Below are 15,060 nucleotides of genomic sequence, written 5' to 3' on the forward strand. Positions count from 1 at the left end.
TGGGGTCTAAAAGTTACTTGTACTACTACAACAAAAGACACCTTTGTCTAGGGAATTCCAAGTGTTTGGAGCTGAGTCAGGAACTATGGACCTAGACCAAATGTATAGGGGAAATATATTTGGTTTTCTGATATATATGTATGTCCATTACTACATTGGTAGGTAATTTTTGACTGAGGAGACAGTTGAAGATCCTTCAAGGTCCAGCCAGTAGATCCCCAAGTATTTTTGCCCATAGATTGTGTGCTCATCTTTGCCACATTCTCTTGAGGACATGGATGAAATGTAAAATGTTCCTCAAGGAGCTTACATTCTGATGGGCATGATAAGACAAGGGCACATGGAGCAACAACAGATGGTGAAGAGTATATAATTAAGGGCTAAGAGACAAAATATAGATTCTAACTTTGCAGAAGTTCAGAGGAGGAAGAAATTGATGAAGCTCCCAAGTTTTTAGGAATGACTGAACTGACCTTAGGCTAGACTCTGAGAGACAAGTATAAAATGTCTCAGTGGAGGAAGAGAGGGCATACCAGGCAAGAGAATGACAGGAGCTCAGATGGGAATGACCATGACGTTGGGAGCAGATGAGGCAGGCCAGCCTGGCTGGGTGCATTGTTGTTGACTGGGGCGGGGAGGACAACAGATCTAAACAAGCTCCCCAAATTCTAACCCAAATGAATTTTTCATCAACCCAGCTCCTCCACAAAGGACCGATGAACTAGAGAAAAGAATGGAATTTTAGGGATCCTGAAGCTTTAGTCTGTTCTTTATCCACATTACTGTGTGACTCAGAAATCTAACTGAAGGGCCTCAGATAAGAAAAAGGGAAGTCATAGGCCGTTTGTAGGAGAAAAGAAGGTGGCACTGTGGTGGGCCCTCTAATACATACCATGTCCTTCTGTCCTCACAACAACCCTATACAGTAAGTAGTTTTATTATTGCAATTTTACAAATCAGGAAGCGAATTCAGAGAAGTCGTAAGTTCCTTGTTCAAGTTCACACAAAACTAGTAAGTGCTGGTTTGCACTGAATGACCTCTGGGATCCCTTCCAGGTCAGACATTGTGGGATTAGTGACTCTGGGCCTGTGTCAGCTCCACACTGGCAAATTGAGCATCTTACGCTTCAGAGAAATATCCATGTTTTACCCTTGTCCCTGATTAGTCTTCCTTTCAGCTCTTTTAAAAGGATGCAGTCTGCCCTAAAACTAAGCTCCTCTTTCTCTTGCCAAATACTAGCTTATTTTCAACTGCTGCCAGCTCTTTAGACAAGGACTCTAAATCAGACAGTGTGTCAAGTCTTTCCCTGTCATCTCAAGGAGAGAAAACCCACTACCTGCTAAGGTGGTCTGTGAAGGGCCACCATCGGTAGCAACAAGCCTGAAACAGTCCACTGCTCTCTTGTCTCTTCGAGTACCAACCACCCTGACCACCCTCTGCATCTTCCATTGGGACTACTGGTCTCCCTGTCTCCACCATTGCCCCCTACAGTCTGCTTCCACAAAGCAACCGAGGGATCTTAAAAGATGTAAATCAGATCTTTCCAGCCTCCTGCTTTGTACCCTTACTGTCTGCTGCAGTACAAATAGAATCCGCTCAGGCTGAGAGCTTCGCTTGTCTACCCCGGCCTACATTTCCTCTCTGCTGCCAGCTAGCTCACTGTACTCCTGCCACATTGGTTTCTTTCCATTTCATAAACCTAATTAAGCCACTGCTACCTTAGGACTTTGCACTAGCTGTCTCCTCCCCTGGAATGCACTTCCCCCTAATCTTCACAGGGTAGGCTTCTTGTCATTCACTGCTTTGCTTGCATATTCCCTCCTCAGAGAGGCATTTGCAGACCCCCTGATCTGTGGTACTCATCATTACCTGATACTTATTCACACATTATCTGCTCTATCTGAGCAGAGACTAGTCTGTCTTCTTGACTGGAACATTCTCAGTGTTTAGATTAGTACTCCTATGATGGCATTCAGTGAGCTGTTGAATGAATGAGTCATGGCCCATTATGCCTTAAGCTTGCCCTTTAGCCATTTGTTTCCTCCGATTTCTTTTTCTAGTCACTCCCATATTTAATTATCAAGATTTAATTTATTTAGACCATCTAAAATCAGTGGCTTGACAGAACCAACCATAATTTGTGGTTAGTTTATAACATTAGTGTGGCTGTATTCACTGATTGAGACAGGCATCATAGTGACTAAAGGTATAGACTTTGGAGCCAAGCTTCCTAGGTTCAAATCCTCTGTGAGATTTACAGAGTAGGGGACACTTAGGGCAGGTTACTTAACCCTTCTGTGCCTCACCTGGAAAAAGGTGGAGAGTAACAATATCTACCTTATTGAGTTCTGAGGACTAAATGAGTTGGTAGATATTATAATAGTTAGGATAGTATCTGGCACATGGTAAATGTTAGATAAAAATTAGCTCTTTTTGTTATTAATCTAAGAAGTAAAAAGTACCATCATGTTGAGCTTGGGAAGGGGTTTGAGGAGATACATTAATTGAGTACCTGCAACACATAATGTGATTTCTCATTTACTTATCTCACCTTATGAGTATTATCTTCATATTCTACATGAAGAAACGTGTTTCAAAATCCTAAATAGTTCACATGGCTATTGAGTGCTTGAGACAGTATTTAAACTGAGATCTGACTTCAATGCTCATGTTCCCTCCATCACATTATACTGCATTTTTAGAGAAAACAATTTTCTGGACTTTTCTTGAAAATTACCTTATGGTTAGGTTTGGGACTTGTTTTGAAACCTAAGCCTCTTTCATTAATTTAGGATACTATAGCAGAATTCAATGAGGACTCCCTGGAGTTTAGCCTATTGAGTTGTATTTTAAAATACTAGGATTCTACTTAGTAGAAAAAAGCAAACTAATGCAGGGGGAAAAAAAATAGAAGAAAGGAATGAAAGTAACTATAACTATAGTTTTCTGATACTATAATAAAACAAGACTTGGTTATAAATAATAGAAACCCAAGTCAGATTAAAGTTGAAGCATTAGGTTTATATCTTCCTTGTAGATAGCATTCTCAGAGAAGGGCTGTCCTTTCTGTCTCACCATCCCTGAGCATCCCCCAGAATGGCTCTGGTTAGCCTGACTTAGCCACATGCTGTATCCTGGAGTGGGCTGGAAGAAAAGGGGATAGTCTTGACTGACCTATATGGGTCATATATTTATTCCTGTGGATAATGTTAGGCCACATGGTTGATAGCCCATCAGAATCACGTGGAGGAGGAAGGAGCATTTTTTAAAGAATAAGATACAGGCGCCTGGGTGGCTCAGTTGGTTGAGCGTCTGCCTTCGGCTCAGGTCATGATCCCGGGGTCCCGGGATCGAATCCCGCATCGGGCTCCCTGCTCGGCGGGGAGTCTGCTTCTCCCTCTGCCCCTCACCCTGGTCATGTTCTCTCTCACTCTCTCTGTCTCTCAAATAAATAAGTTTTTAAAAAAATAAGGAATAAGATACAAAACAGACAAAAAAGAAGCATATGATCCAAGCACTAATAAATTTTGTCTTGCCCTAATTACATTTTATCTTAGCCAAAATTCACAAAAGTGAGGGGCGCCTGGGTGGCTCAATCAGTTAAACATCTGCCTTAGGCTTAGGTCATGATCCCAGAGTCCTGGGATCACGCCCAGTGTCAGGCTGCCTGCTCAGTGGAGAGCCTGCTTTTCCTCTGCCACTCTCCTTGCTTGTGCTCTCTTTCTCTCTCTAATAAATAAATAAAATCTTTAGAAAAACATTCACAAAAATGAAATGGTTTATTACAGATTGTAAAAAGAGACTGTGTCTAAGCTGAAAAAAATAACCCATGATTCAACTCCCCTCATAGAGAAATCAGCAGTGAGATTGATGGTCCTTTGGCTATCAGTGTTCCTGACAATAGATGTAGCGTCTCTGAGTTCTGGTTAAGTGCCAATAGCTAGTGGGAAATTCTACTTCAGAAAACATGCTGTGTGTATGAATATTATTTGAAATTATGAAATCCATAAACTACATTTGCTAAAAGATTTAGTCAGTGTTGGGAGGCAGGGTACAGGTAAAAGAAGACAGAAGTCAGTTATTTTGAAGGAAAAGAGGAAGGATGTAGTAATCAGAGCACCAGCTCTGAAAAAGAAAGAAGGCCATCTCACCTTTATTTCTTTTGACTTTTACGTCCTCCCCTTTTTTCCCTAGCTTTATTGAGATATAATTGACACATAACTGTGTGTAAGTTTAAGGTGTACAGTGTGTTTATTTATACTTTTATAAACTGTAAAATGATTACCATCATAGTATTAGGTACCATCTGCATCGTATCACATAGTTACTAATTTTTTGTGTGTGGTGAGGATTTTTTCTTTTTTTAAAGATTTATTTATTTATTTATTTGCAAGAGAGAGAGAGAGAGAGAGAGAGCGTGCGTGCGCACACACGTGTGCCCGCGAGTGGGGGTGGGGGGAGAGAATCTCAAGCAGACCTGTGCCCCCCACCGCCCCGTTCCGCTGAGCACAGAGCCCAGCGCAGGGCTCGATCTCATGACCCTGAGATCACGACCCAAGCCGAAACCAAGAGTCAGATGCCCAACTGACTTAGGTGACCAGTGACCAGCCACTCAGGTGCCCCTGTGGTGAGAACTTTTAAGGTCCATTTTCTTTGCAATATTCAAGTATATAATACAGTATATATACTGTATATAACTATAACCACCATGCTGTACATTAGATCCCCAAGCTTATTAATCTTATAACTGGAAGTTTGTACCCATTGACCAGTATCTCATCATGTTCCCCACCCCTTAACCTCTGGCAACCACCATTCTGCTCTCTGTTTCTCTGAGTTTGTCTTTTTTAAATTCCACATATAAGTGAGATCATACAGTGTTTGTCTTTCTCTGACTTAACTTCACTTAGCATAGTACCTTTAAGGTCCATCCAAGTTATTACAAATGGCAGGATTTCCTTCTTTCTCATAGCTGAATAATAATCTCTTGTGTATATATACCACATCTTTTTTATCCATTCATTCATTGACAGACACTTAAGGTTATTTCCATATTTTGGCTGTTGTAATGCTGTAATGAACATTGCAGATAACTACAAGATCCTGATTTTCAGTTTCTTTGAGTATCTACCCAGAAGTGGAATTGCTGGATCATATGGTAGTCCTATTTTTCATTTATTGAGGAACCTCCGTACTGTTGTCCATAGGGGCTGTACCAGCTTACATTCCCACCAGAAGTTCATTAGGGTTCCCTTTTCTCCACACCTTCACCAACACTTAACTCTTCTCTTTTTGATGATAGCCATTATAACTGTTGTGAAGGGATAGCCTGTGGTTTTGATTTGCATTTCCCTAATGACTAGTAATGTTGAGCACCTTTTCATCTACCTATTGGACACTTGCATGTCTTTTTTGGAAAACTGTGTCTTCAGTTCTGCCTATTTTTAAATCAGGTTGTTAGTTTTTTTGCTGTTGTATGAGTTCTTTACATATTTGGATATTAACCCTTTGTCGGACACATGATTTGCCTTTTCTCCCATTCTGTAGGGAGAAATATTGCCTTTTCGTTTTATTGATTGTTTTTTTACTGTGCAGAAGCTTTTTACTTTGATGTAGTTCCACTTCTATAGATTTTACTTTTGTTGTTTGTGCTTTTGCACAAATCACTGCTGAGAGGGTCAGTGTCAAGGAGCTTTTCCCCTGTTTTCTTGTAGTTTTGTGGTTTCAGGCCTTACACTTAAATCTAATTTAATCCATCTCAAGTTCGTTTTTGTGAGCGGTGTAAGATAGAGGTCCAATTTCATTCTTCCGCATGTGGTTATCCAATTTTCCCAACACCATTTATAGAAGAGACCATCCTTTCCCCATCAAGTATGCTTGGCTCTCTTCTCAAACTGGGATTTATTTCTGGGTGTTCCATTGGTCTGTGTGTCTGTTTTTATGCCAGTGCCATATACTATGTTGATTATTATAGCTTTGTGATATAGTTTGAAATCGGGAAATATGATGCCTCTGGCTTTGTTCTTCTTTCTCAGTATTGCCTTAGCTATTCAGGGTCTTTTGTGGCTCCATACAAATTTTAAGATTTTTTTCTATTTCTGTGAAAATGCCGTTGGAATTTTGATAGAAATTGCATTGAATCTATAGATGGTTTTGGGTAATATGGACATTTCAATAATATTAATTCTTCCAATCCACAAATATGGATATCTTTCCATTTGTTTGTATCTTCTTCAATTTTTTTTATCGAGGTCTTGTAGTTTTCAGTGTGTTGATCTTTCACTTCCTTGATTACATTTATGCCTAAGTATTTTATTTTTTTGATGCTAGTGTGAGTGGGATTGTTTACTTTTTCAGATGTTTTGTTGTTAATGTATAGAAACAACTGCTTTCTATGTGTTAATTTTTGTATCCTGCAATTTTACTGAGTTATTGATTAGTTCTGGTGGCATTTCAGTGGAGTCTAGTCTAGGATTTTCTACATGTAAGATCATATCATCTTCAAACAAAGATAGTTTTATTCCTTTCTTATTTGGATGCCTTTTATTTCTTTCTCTTACATGATTACTCTGGCGAGGACTTCTAGTACTTTGTTGAATAGGAATGGTGAGAGTGGGCATCCTTGTGTTCCAAATCTAAGAGGAAAACTTTTCAAACTTTCACCTTTGCGAATGATGTTGGCTATGGGTTTGTTGTATATGGTCTTTCTTGTACTGAGGTATGTTACTTCTATAACCTAGTCTGTTGAGTGTTTTTATCATGAAAGAGTATTACACTTTGTCAAATGCTTTTTCTGCATCTGTTGAGATCACATGAATTTTATCTTTCATTCTGTTCATGTGGTGTATCACATTTATTGATTTGTGTATATTGAAACATCCTTGTTATTCCAGGGATAAATCCCACTTTGTTGTGGTGAATGATTGTTTTAATGTGCTGTTGAACTGGGTTTTCTAGTATTTTGTTGAGAATTTTTGCATCTATGTTCATCAGGGATATTGGTCTGTAATTTTCTTTTCTTGTCATATCCTTATCTGGCTATGGTATCAGGGTAATGCTGGCCTTGTAAAATAAGTTTGGGAGTATTCCCTCCTGTTTAATATTTTGGAAGAGATTGAGAAGGATTGCTGTTAATTCTTCTTTAAATGTTTGGTGGAATTCACCAGTGAAGCCATCTGGTCCTGGACTTTTCTGTTTGGGGATAGTTTTGATTACTGATTCACTCTCCTCACTCAGTATTGGTCTATTCAGATTTTCTCTGTCTTCATGATTCAGTCTTGGTATGTTATATGTTTCTAGGACTCTGTTCATTTCTTCTAGGTTATCCAGCTTGTTGGTGTATAATTATACATAGTAGCTTCTCGTGATCCTTTGTATTTCTGTAGTATCAGTTGTAACGTCTCTTCTTTCATTTCTGATTTTGCTTATTTGGGTCTTTTGAATTAGTATAGTAAAGGCTTGTCAATTTTGTTTATCTTTTCAAAAAGCCAGCCTTTAGTTTTCATTGACCTTTTTTATTGGTTTTCTGGTTGGATTCTCTTATTTAAACTTTGAGAACAGGAAAGTTCATTTGTCAAAGGAGTACCTTCTGCAAATGAAAAGGATAAATGGGATTACTCCGTTTCAACAGTTTCTATAATAAGGTCTATCCTTTAATTTTCAAAAGCCTTGGCTCTTTAAAGTGGGAGTGAGGAAAGAGCCAAGAAAAAATGACCTTTTGTGACTGACTCCCACTACTGGTGTCATGGGAAAAGCCAAGATCATTGTTTTTCAAACTTGGGACCACACCTGCAAAAGAAAATACATGTTACATTAGGACTCAATAAACACATGTAGACACAACTAAAAGCTGTAAGGACCAATACTTTGATTATGCCACTGTGCACTTTAATGCATTTTATTCTGCTTCATTCTATTCACAGTCTATTGCAGGATTGTTTGATTTGGTTTTGTATTGTTTTTTAATGCTGATCCTGACCCGCTAAGGGGTCATAAGGCTGGCTTGTGAATGGTTGCAGGAGAAGGGAGCAGCAGAGGGGGTCCAGTCAGAGCCAGTGCTCAATGCTCCCCCACCCCCTACAGCCTTCACGCCTCCACCCTGCGCTTGTGTTCATTCTTAGTTTCCCCAGAAATGGTAGCAGCTTTCCATGTGACCACATCTTTGTTCTGCACACACTGCCACTTTGTTCACTGGCCCTGCCATGCAAGCTTCACATCTTTGCTCTGGGCGCTGATTGGGTGATAGCTCAATGGCCTTCACATATCCCAAAGAAATCCCCTCCCCCTTCGGGCAAAGGGGAGAGGAGGACTGAAATCAAAGTTTATAGGGAGGGTTTGGCCACCCTGGACAAGAAGCCTGGGCATTGGTGACAGCGCCCTGTGGCTAGAGGAAATAGACAGGAGTGTGCTAAGACCAAGGAGTCAAGTTCAGAATTAAGAGTCTTGCTCACTTCCTTTTCCCCGGCCTCTTGCTGCCTACAGGTAAATTCTACTGCAAACCACACTACTGTTATCGACTCTCCGGCTCCGCACAGAGGAAGAGACCAGCAGTGGCTCCTCTCTCTGGAAAGGTAATGATGATCCATCTGTAAGTTGGGGAGAAGCAGCAGGTGCATTTTAGTGTGGTGACAGGTGAAGTGCGGTTGGCCAGGCCTGCTAAATGGCCACTAAATTGCCTTTCTTGTGAATGGGAAGGGCCTGAGAGACAGTCACAGTCCAGTGGGGGAGGAAACCAACTTTTCGAGTATAATCTTGATACTGTAGCATTTCACTAAGGTAATGTTCCATCCACCACCTGAGTCAGATTTGAGAGATTATGTTAGACCCTTCTGTTTATATAAAAGAAGACTTTAGTCATTGTAAATAAGCATCTTTCTGAGAAAAGGACACCCTGCAAAGGAACATGGCTATAAATAATCTGCTCTGCTTGTCAATTCCTTTAACTTTCTTTATTCTGTGAATTACTTATCTAAGTACCTTTTTTCCTTCTTACCTTTTTTTTTTTTTTTTTTTTTTTTTAATGAGAGTAGCTCCTCCACTTGTCTTTGTGAAGGTGAACTGGGTATTCCCTTCACTACAGGATGTTACCTTGTCAGCTTGCAGGCTTACTAACCCGTCCTGGAGAGGCTTTTGTTGACTGCAGAGGGACTTGCAGGGAAAGGAAACTTATTCCAAGGTGGACCTAGATTTTGACTCCTAGCAATTTCCCCATGAAGTCTATCCTGGATTTTTAAAGAAAGACTGACTATGTGAAAAATACAGTCTGGATTGACTGGTGAGAGCAGCGAACTAGCCAGGCAGGGGCCATTGCCTTCTGAGATTTTAGTGCTTCAGTCAGTCACTCTTCTTCTTCTTGCGGACTTTCCTAGGAGGCCAGAGAAGCCCTGCAGGATGGCCCGACTGTGGACGCAAATGGACGGGGCAGTGCCATGGCCAGCCCTGCTGAGAGAACCCCAGGTAGCCTCACTTCCTTGTTTGGCTGGGTGGTGCGTCACTCTCTCGGCCTCTGTGACAAGGCCAAGGGGATGAGCCAGCACCTCCAAAGCAACATTTCTTCGATTGGGCATCAAGTGGCCCAAAACCCTTTGGACTCCTTTTTCATGTGCCAGCTGCTTGCGTTCGGAGTCCCCTTTCTCTATGGCCTGTCGGAGGTGCTGGTACAAATCCGAGGGGAGTTGCGCTGGCAGACCATGAGCCAGTAGGGGCGCCATCTGGTGAGCATCAGTAATGTCCATTCCCAATCTCAAAGTATTGTTGCTGGGGCCCGGGAGCCTGTCCGCACCCATAAGACACACTGGGGTGGTCGGTCCAGGCCCCATCCATGTAGACAGGAATTCAGAACAGGCTGCTTGCCAGAGTCCCAGGGCCTTCTTGTTTTGGACTCCTTGGACAACTTGGAATTGTAATAAGGCCCCATGATCTGGATTTGTGTTCACCTACACTTGAAATTCTTGCATCCCACTCCCTATTTAGGTATCTACATAAGCTGACACTGCACTTCCGTTTGACGTGTAACCACTATAGGTCATGCCCTGTCCTAATCACTTTGGGGCATTTGAACTTCTAATGAGGACCAAACCCTAATTTGTTCCATTTCCACTAATCATTTCCTTGTGTCAGGAAGTGAATGACACTATCCCTACCTCTGAAAACACATTTATTCTGGTGTTTAACTCATGGGCTCATGGACATTAGATTTGTTGTGAAGAATTGTAGTTTTTTTTCCTTAAAATTGCCTCTCTCTGCTCCGTGTCAAGCCAGCCTGTAAGATATGTCCCCAGTTCCACAAACTGCTGGGTGGTCCCAATACCCCCAGGGCAGCCACAGACTATATTACAACCCAGGGTCATTGTGTGGGTGAGAGAGGAAGTCAACAGGCCATGTTTCTGCTTCTCACACTTTTTCTGTCTTTAACAGCAGATAGATCTCAAGCAACCATTTACAAACTCATGAAAATTACCATATAAAAACTAGAGATTATCAGCTAATGCTAGAAACTGTGGAGGAGTTGGTAGTGAAATTTCCATAATGGGAAAAGAGAAGAATTACCCACTCTACTTTCAAATGAGAGGTTTTCAGAGTTGCTTCTTTCCCTGTGCTTAAGAATTAGAGAAAGGGAGAATGTGCCCCGAGAGGGCAGCGATTTAGAGGCTAAGGCCCAGCAAACCCCAGCTGAGCTAGGTGAATTTAGCTTCTGCTCCTATGTGTGCCCACATTAAAATCCAGGGAAGCTTTTTAAGTGCACTGTGAATTGGACCAACATTTTATAGCAATGTTTATGCCACGAATGACTTTGAAACCTATAGCTTCGAAACCCTTTATAATCTGTCTTTCCCATGAAATGCTGGCAGCCTTTTGCAGTTGACACTCTCAGAGCACAAGGGGGAAGTGCTGGTACCGAAAAATCACCAAAGGGATCTAGACAGAGACTTAGGCTCTGGGGTCTAGAATGTTCATTTGACCAGGTGAGAGCACACCCTCATCAGTCTGGGTCTTGTTCCAGCAGAGATGGATTTCCCAAGGAACTTGGCCACTCAGTAAAACAACTCAGAGAAATGAAACTTTCTTTTTCAGTATCAAGTACAGAACATTCTTTTAAAAAATTTAAACACAATGAAGTTCAGGTCGTTTCTGAGCAAGCCAAGTTTTGTTCACTTTCCCCTGTGGCTCAGTTTGCCATTCTTACTGTCTAGTTTGAAGGCATAATGGATTTAAAGTTTCCATAGAGAAGGAGAGGAATATTCTACAAAGCAAGGATAGAAGATAAGCGTTTGACAATGTAAAGACTCAACCAAGAAAGAATCAAATCCCTGAGGACGTCTCAGCCCCTATGGTTCATGATTCTGAAGGTGACTTGCCTGTTCTAGCACAAGGGGTTCAAGATGTGCATCCCAGTGGGATCCCTGTTGAATCCCTAACATTAATGAGGCAGGCACTGTCCCCCCACTTTAATGCAGCTTAGGGCTAATGGGGTTCAGTTAGTATCTGCCTCTGGGGACTTGGGCTTTTGGAAATGACAGCCCTGAGTCTGAACATGCGCCAAAGCCCCAGCACTTCCCCTATGAGGTGTCTAATTCTTCCTAGCCTCTACAGAAAAGGAACAGAATTATGGGTGGTATTTTATAGTTGGCATGAAGTAGATTTCTTTTTTTTCTTTTGATAGGGATGTCTTTCTTTAAATCTCAAACTAAAGCTTTGATTAGTTAACTGGAATTTCCTTTTGAAAAGCTTCAGAAAACTCAGGTATTTCAGGGTTCCAGAAACGTGTCCTCGATAACAGTCATTAACCCAGATCCATGGTACATCTCCTCTCCTGCACTCTAGACAAGAAAAAGCTGTAAATGAATGAACTTGATTTCACTGTGTATATATAAGCCATCCTCCTAGACCCATATCCCCCAGAAGGCAGAGCTGGAAAAACTATGGCTGTAGCTGGCACTTAACCCTGCTGTGTGTTTGCTCTGGGCCACCTCTGTGTTTGTGGCAGTGCCCTCTTTTCCCTTATGTGCTTTCCCCCTTATGCCAAAATTACTGCTGTTGCCAAAAAAACCAAACAACTCACAAATTGAAAGAACCTACTCCAGGCCTGCTTTGCAGTGTTGTCTCTCTCTGGTGACCTAATCTGTAACTGCTGCTAATTTAGTGTTTGGAGGCAGACATTGTTTACAGTACTGTTGTTTATCATGTGCTTTTAATATAGAAACCCTCTTTTCTGTTCCCAAAATCTGTAAATGCTTTGTTTCCAAGCTTCGTATACTTACTGCTATAGATTAGTGGACCTGGCACAGATTTTCTACCCTGGCCTCCTAGTACCTGCACTGACTTTAAGAAAAGTTGGGACAACAGGTAGAGAAAGAAAAACCCCAAATGAGATATTTTCTCCTTGGACATAAGACCCTCAATTGCAGGTTTTTTGGATCCTTTCTTTGTTTAGAAGAATCCCCTTTATATTTCATATAGAGGATAATAAAAAATGAAGCATAAAGGTTATGGGGAATCATAAGGGAAGAGAAGAAAAAGCTTTTCTTGTAATACTGGCAACAGAGATGGGATGGAAAAGACAGTCTTAACTTTAAAAGCCACATAGCAGTTAACAAGAGGCAAATGCCTGCTCCCTGTCCCTAGACAACCCTTGCATGATCACCATTAGGTTCTATAGTTTGGGTGCTAAATGGGCCAGAATAGCCATGCGATACAAGGAATTCCGTGCAATCCTGGGGTTCCTGCCTGTCAGGACAAAGTTAGGAAATCTCACTGCTTCCCAAGCCCTCTCCCCTTATAGGCATTTCTGGAAAACCTCTTAGTAGAGCAAAGAGAATTGTGCAGTCCAGCTTAACTCCCCAGCCCTCCCCCAAGAGTCGTAGTTTAAAAAAAAAAAAGAGTCAGTTTGATGGTGATGTGTAAATATTTATACATATACACATGTATATTTATATAGGTGTAATTTCATATATACAAGTAGATATTTATTTATCGTGTCCTAAATAATTATAACCATAATAATGAAGCTGTTTCTGAAGCTTCTTGTTCCTTGGTTCTGGAAACCAAGGGAGCTTTTCCAGTGGGGAACCGTGTCCCTGGGCTGGCTTAGAGTTCTGGTCAGGGTTTGGAGGGAACAGAGCAAGCCAGCACACGTGTGGACGTGGAGACTTTGGGGGCGGGGGCTGGGTATCTCAGAAAACGAGCAGTACACGGCCCCAACCTCAGAAAGTACATTGATTCACGAGCAGACTAGGAAAGCAGGGGTTCTGTTGCTCACGGACTACCACAGAGAAGCAGACCCCCCACCCCCACCCCCCTTCCCTCTGTTTTGCTTCCAGGCGTGTGTATCACTGGGTTAGGTACTGCAGCTTCCTTCTGTCTCTTGGTGTTCGGTGTGTCTCTGTAGGGCAGTGGACCGTTCTTTGTCCCCCCAAATGGGCCTCAGCATGGCCTTGAAGGCCTGACCAGCGGATTAAGGGGTTCCCTTTTTCCTGGGCCATTCAGCTTGGGGTGGAGGTCAGGGTAGAGGTTGGGGGGGGTGGCAGCCAGCCAGGTTCCCACGGCCATGGTACAAAGACACCGTAGCAAGGGAGGACGCGCTGTGCCAAGGAACGCATCACCTGTCCGCTTCTGGCCTTCCCTAAAGCCTTTACTTTTGCCCTTGTTTTTAATCTGTGCTGTGAGTTTTTGGTGTGTTTCTTTGTGAGTTTTTTAATTTAATTGTGTAACTTTGTTTTTGCCGTTACTGTGAAACTAAGGTGATATGCTTTTAATTTTTTTTAACAAATGTTACCGTTCTTATTTAAGAGAATAAATTCCAAACAATCTTCAGGTTTCTGAGTTTTTCTTTTCCTTCCCTTTTTCCTGTTTGGAGGGTGGGAAAGGGGTTAGCATAGGCAGGTCTCAAGAGTGGGCCTGAAAGCCATTGTGCCTGAGGACTGTCACTTCTGAGGTGGGGTCAGGAGAGAGTGTGGATGTATTAAAATGGGGAAATGGGGTGTTTATACCTAAGATACAGATTGTCATTAACAGAAAGGCCTCTGTTCACGGGGGTTGGCGTGGTGGAAGACATTTTGTTCTGCAGCAGCTACAGGTAGAAAAGAGTGAAAAGGTGCCCCCTGTGCCCCACATCCAGTCAGCCAGTGTGAGGGACTTGCGGGCTAGAGCAGATGACGGGATAGAAATTCCCCAGAACCCATGTCTGCCATGGGGAAACGGAGCCAGATGCTTGCCTTTCCTGTTCCTGACTCTGGCAGGCTGCTCTGGGGACCTGGGAACAGTTATATTTCTCTGTTTTGAGGCTTTTGCCTGGGCACAGTGACCTTGCTCCTGGTGACATTGAAGATTCTTGTTCTTTTCCCAGCTGATGTCTCTCTCATGCTATCTTTGCTATGACCTGGACGCTGAGCTAGGCTGTCCAGTTCTCCTTGGCCACTCACCCTCAAGCCAGGAGAGATGAGCCTATTGCCTTCTCACACACACTGCTGTGACCTTAGCAGTGGTGGCCTCTTCTACCATGTCGGCACGCTGACCACAGTGGCACAGCCCAGCTTTGGTGTTAAATTGGGCCAAAAGGGGGCACCTGGTGGGGGAGCACTCAGCACCAGCTCTGCTCCCACTAGCTCTAGGAAATTGGGTGTCTGTTGTTAAAAAGGCCTGCCTGGCCTTCTCTACTCAGAAGCAGCCCACTTAGGACTCAGAGTTCTCAGGCTTACCCACAGAATAGAGAAACAGAGTGCTGGGTTCTCTTGGCATTCTAGATTATCAGACCCCCCTGTCAGGGAGGGTCTGCATCCTTACATAGCTTACTGCTCTGTCAGAACACTGTTGGTACCATTTTAATCCTCAGAGCATTGCTGGTTCAGAATTTATCACAACAGAGAGTTTGAGTCCTCATTCCCACCCCCTCCCCCAAGTCTGTAGTCTGTTGCTCCCCTTTCTCTGAAATAAGTCCGTCAGTTTCCTGGTGCCTGCAAAAAAGACTGGGAGAAAAAAAACTGGGTTGTGGGGGATGCAGTAAGCAACAGTGAATCAATTGACTAAGAATTGGTAAGGATAGATATATGTATATAATTTTC

At 42.4% G+C, this 15,060-nt stretch overlaps 1 protein-coding gene across 13 annotated transcripts in view; it reads left to right on the forward strand.

The window, feature by feature from the left end:
- Positions 1 to 15,060, forward strand: part of MICAL3 (microtubule associated monooxygenase, calponin and LIM domain containing 3) — a 272,677-nt gene that overhangs the window by 187,495 nt on the left and 70,122 nt on the right. For all 13 annotated transcript variants that reach the window (XR_004297727.1, XM_032390822.1, XM_032390821.1 and 10 more), the window contains 2 exons: positions 8,483 to 8,571; positions 9,370 to 9,457. Coding sequence is in view for 12 of the 13 variants with exons in the window: in XM_032390822.1 (XP_032246713.1) it covers positions 8,483 to 8,571; positions 9,370 to 9,457 (177 nt within the window). In the remaining variant the exon portion in view is untranslated. The remainder of the gene's footprint in view (positions 1 to 8,482; positions 8,572 to 9,369; positions 9,458 to 15,060) is intronic.

This window comes from Phoca vitulina, unplaced genomic scaffold (assembly GCF_004348235.1).
Source record: "Phoca vitulina isolate PV1807 unplaced genomic scaffold, GSC_HSeal_1.0 scaffold59, whole genome shotgun sequence".
Classification (NCBI taxonomy): Eukaryota; Metazoa; Chordata; class Mammalia; order Carnivora; family Phocidae; genus Phoca; species Phoca vitulina.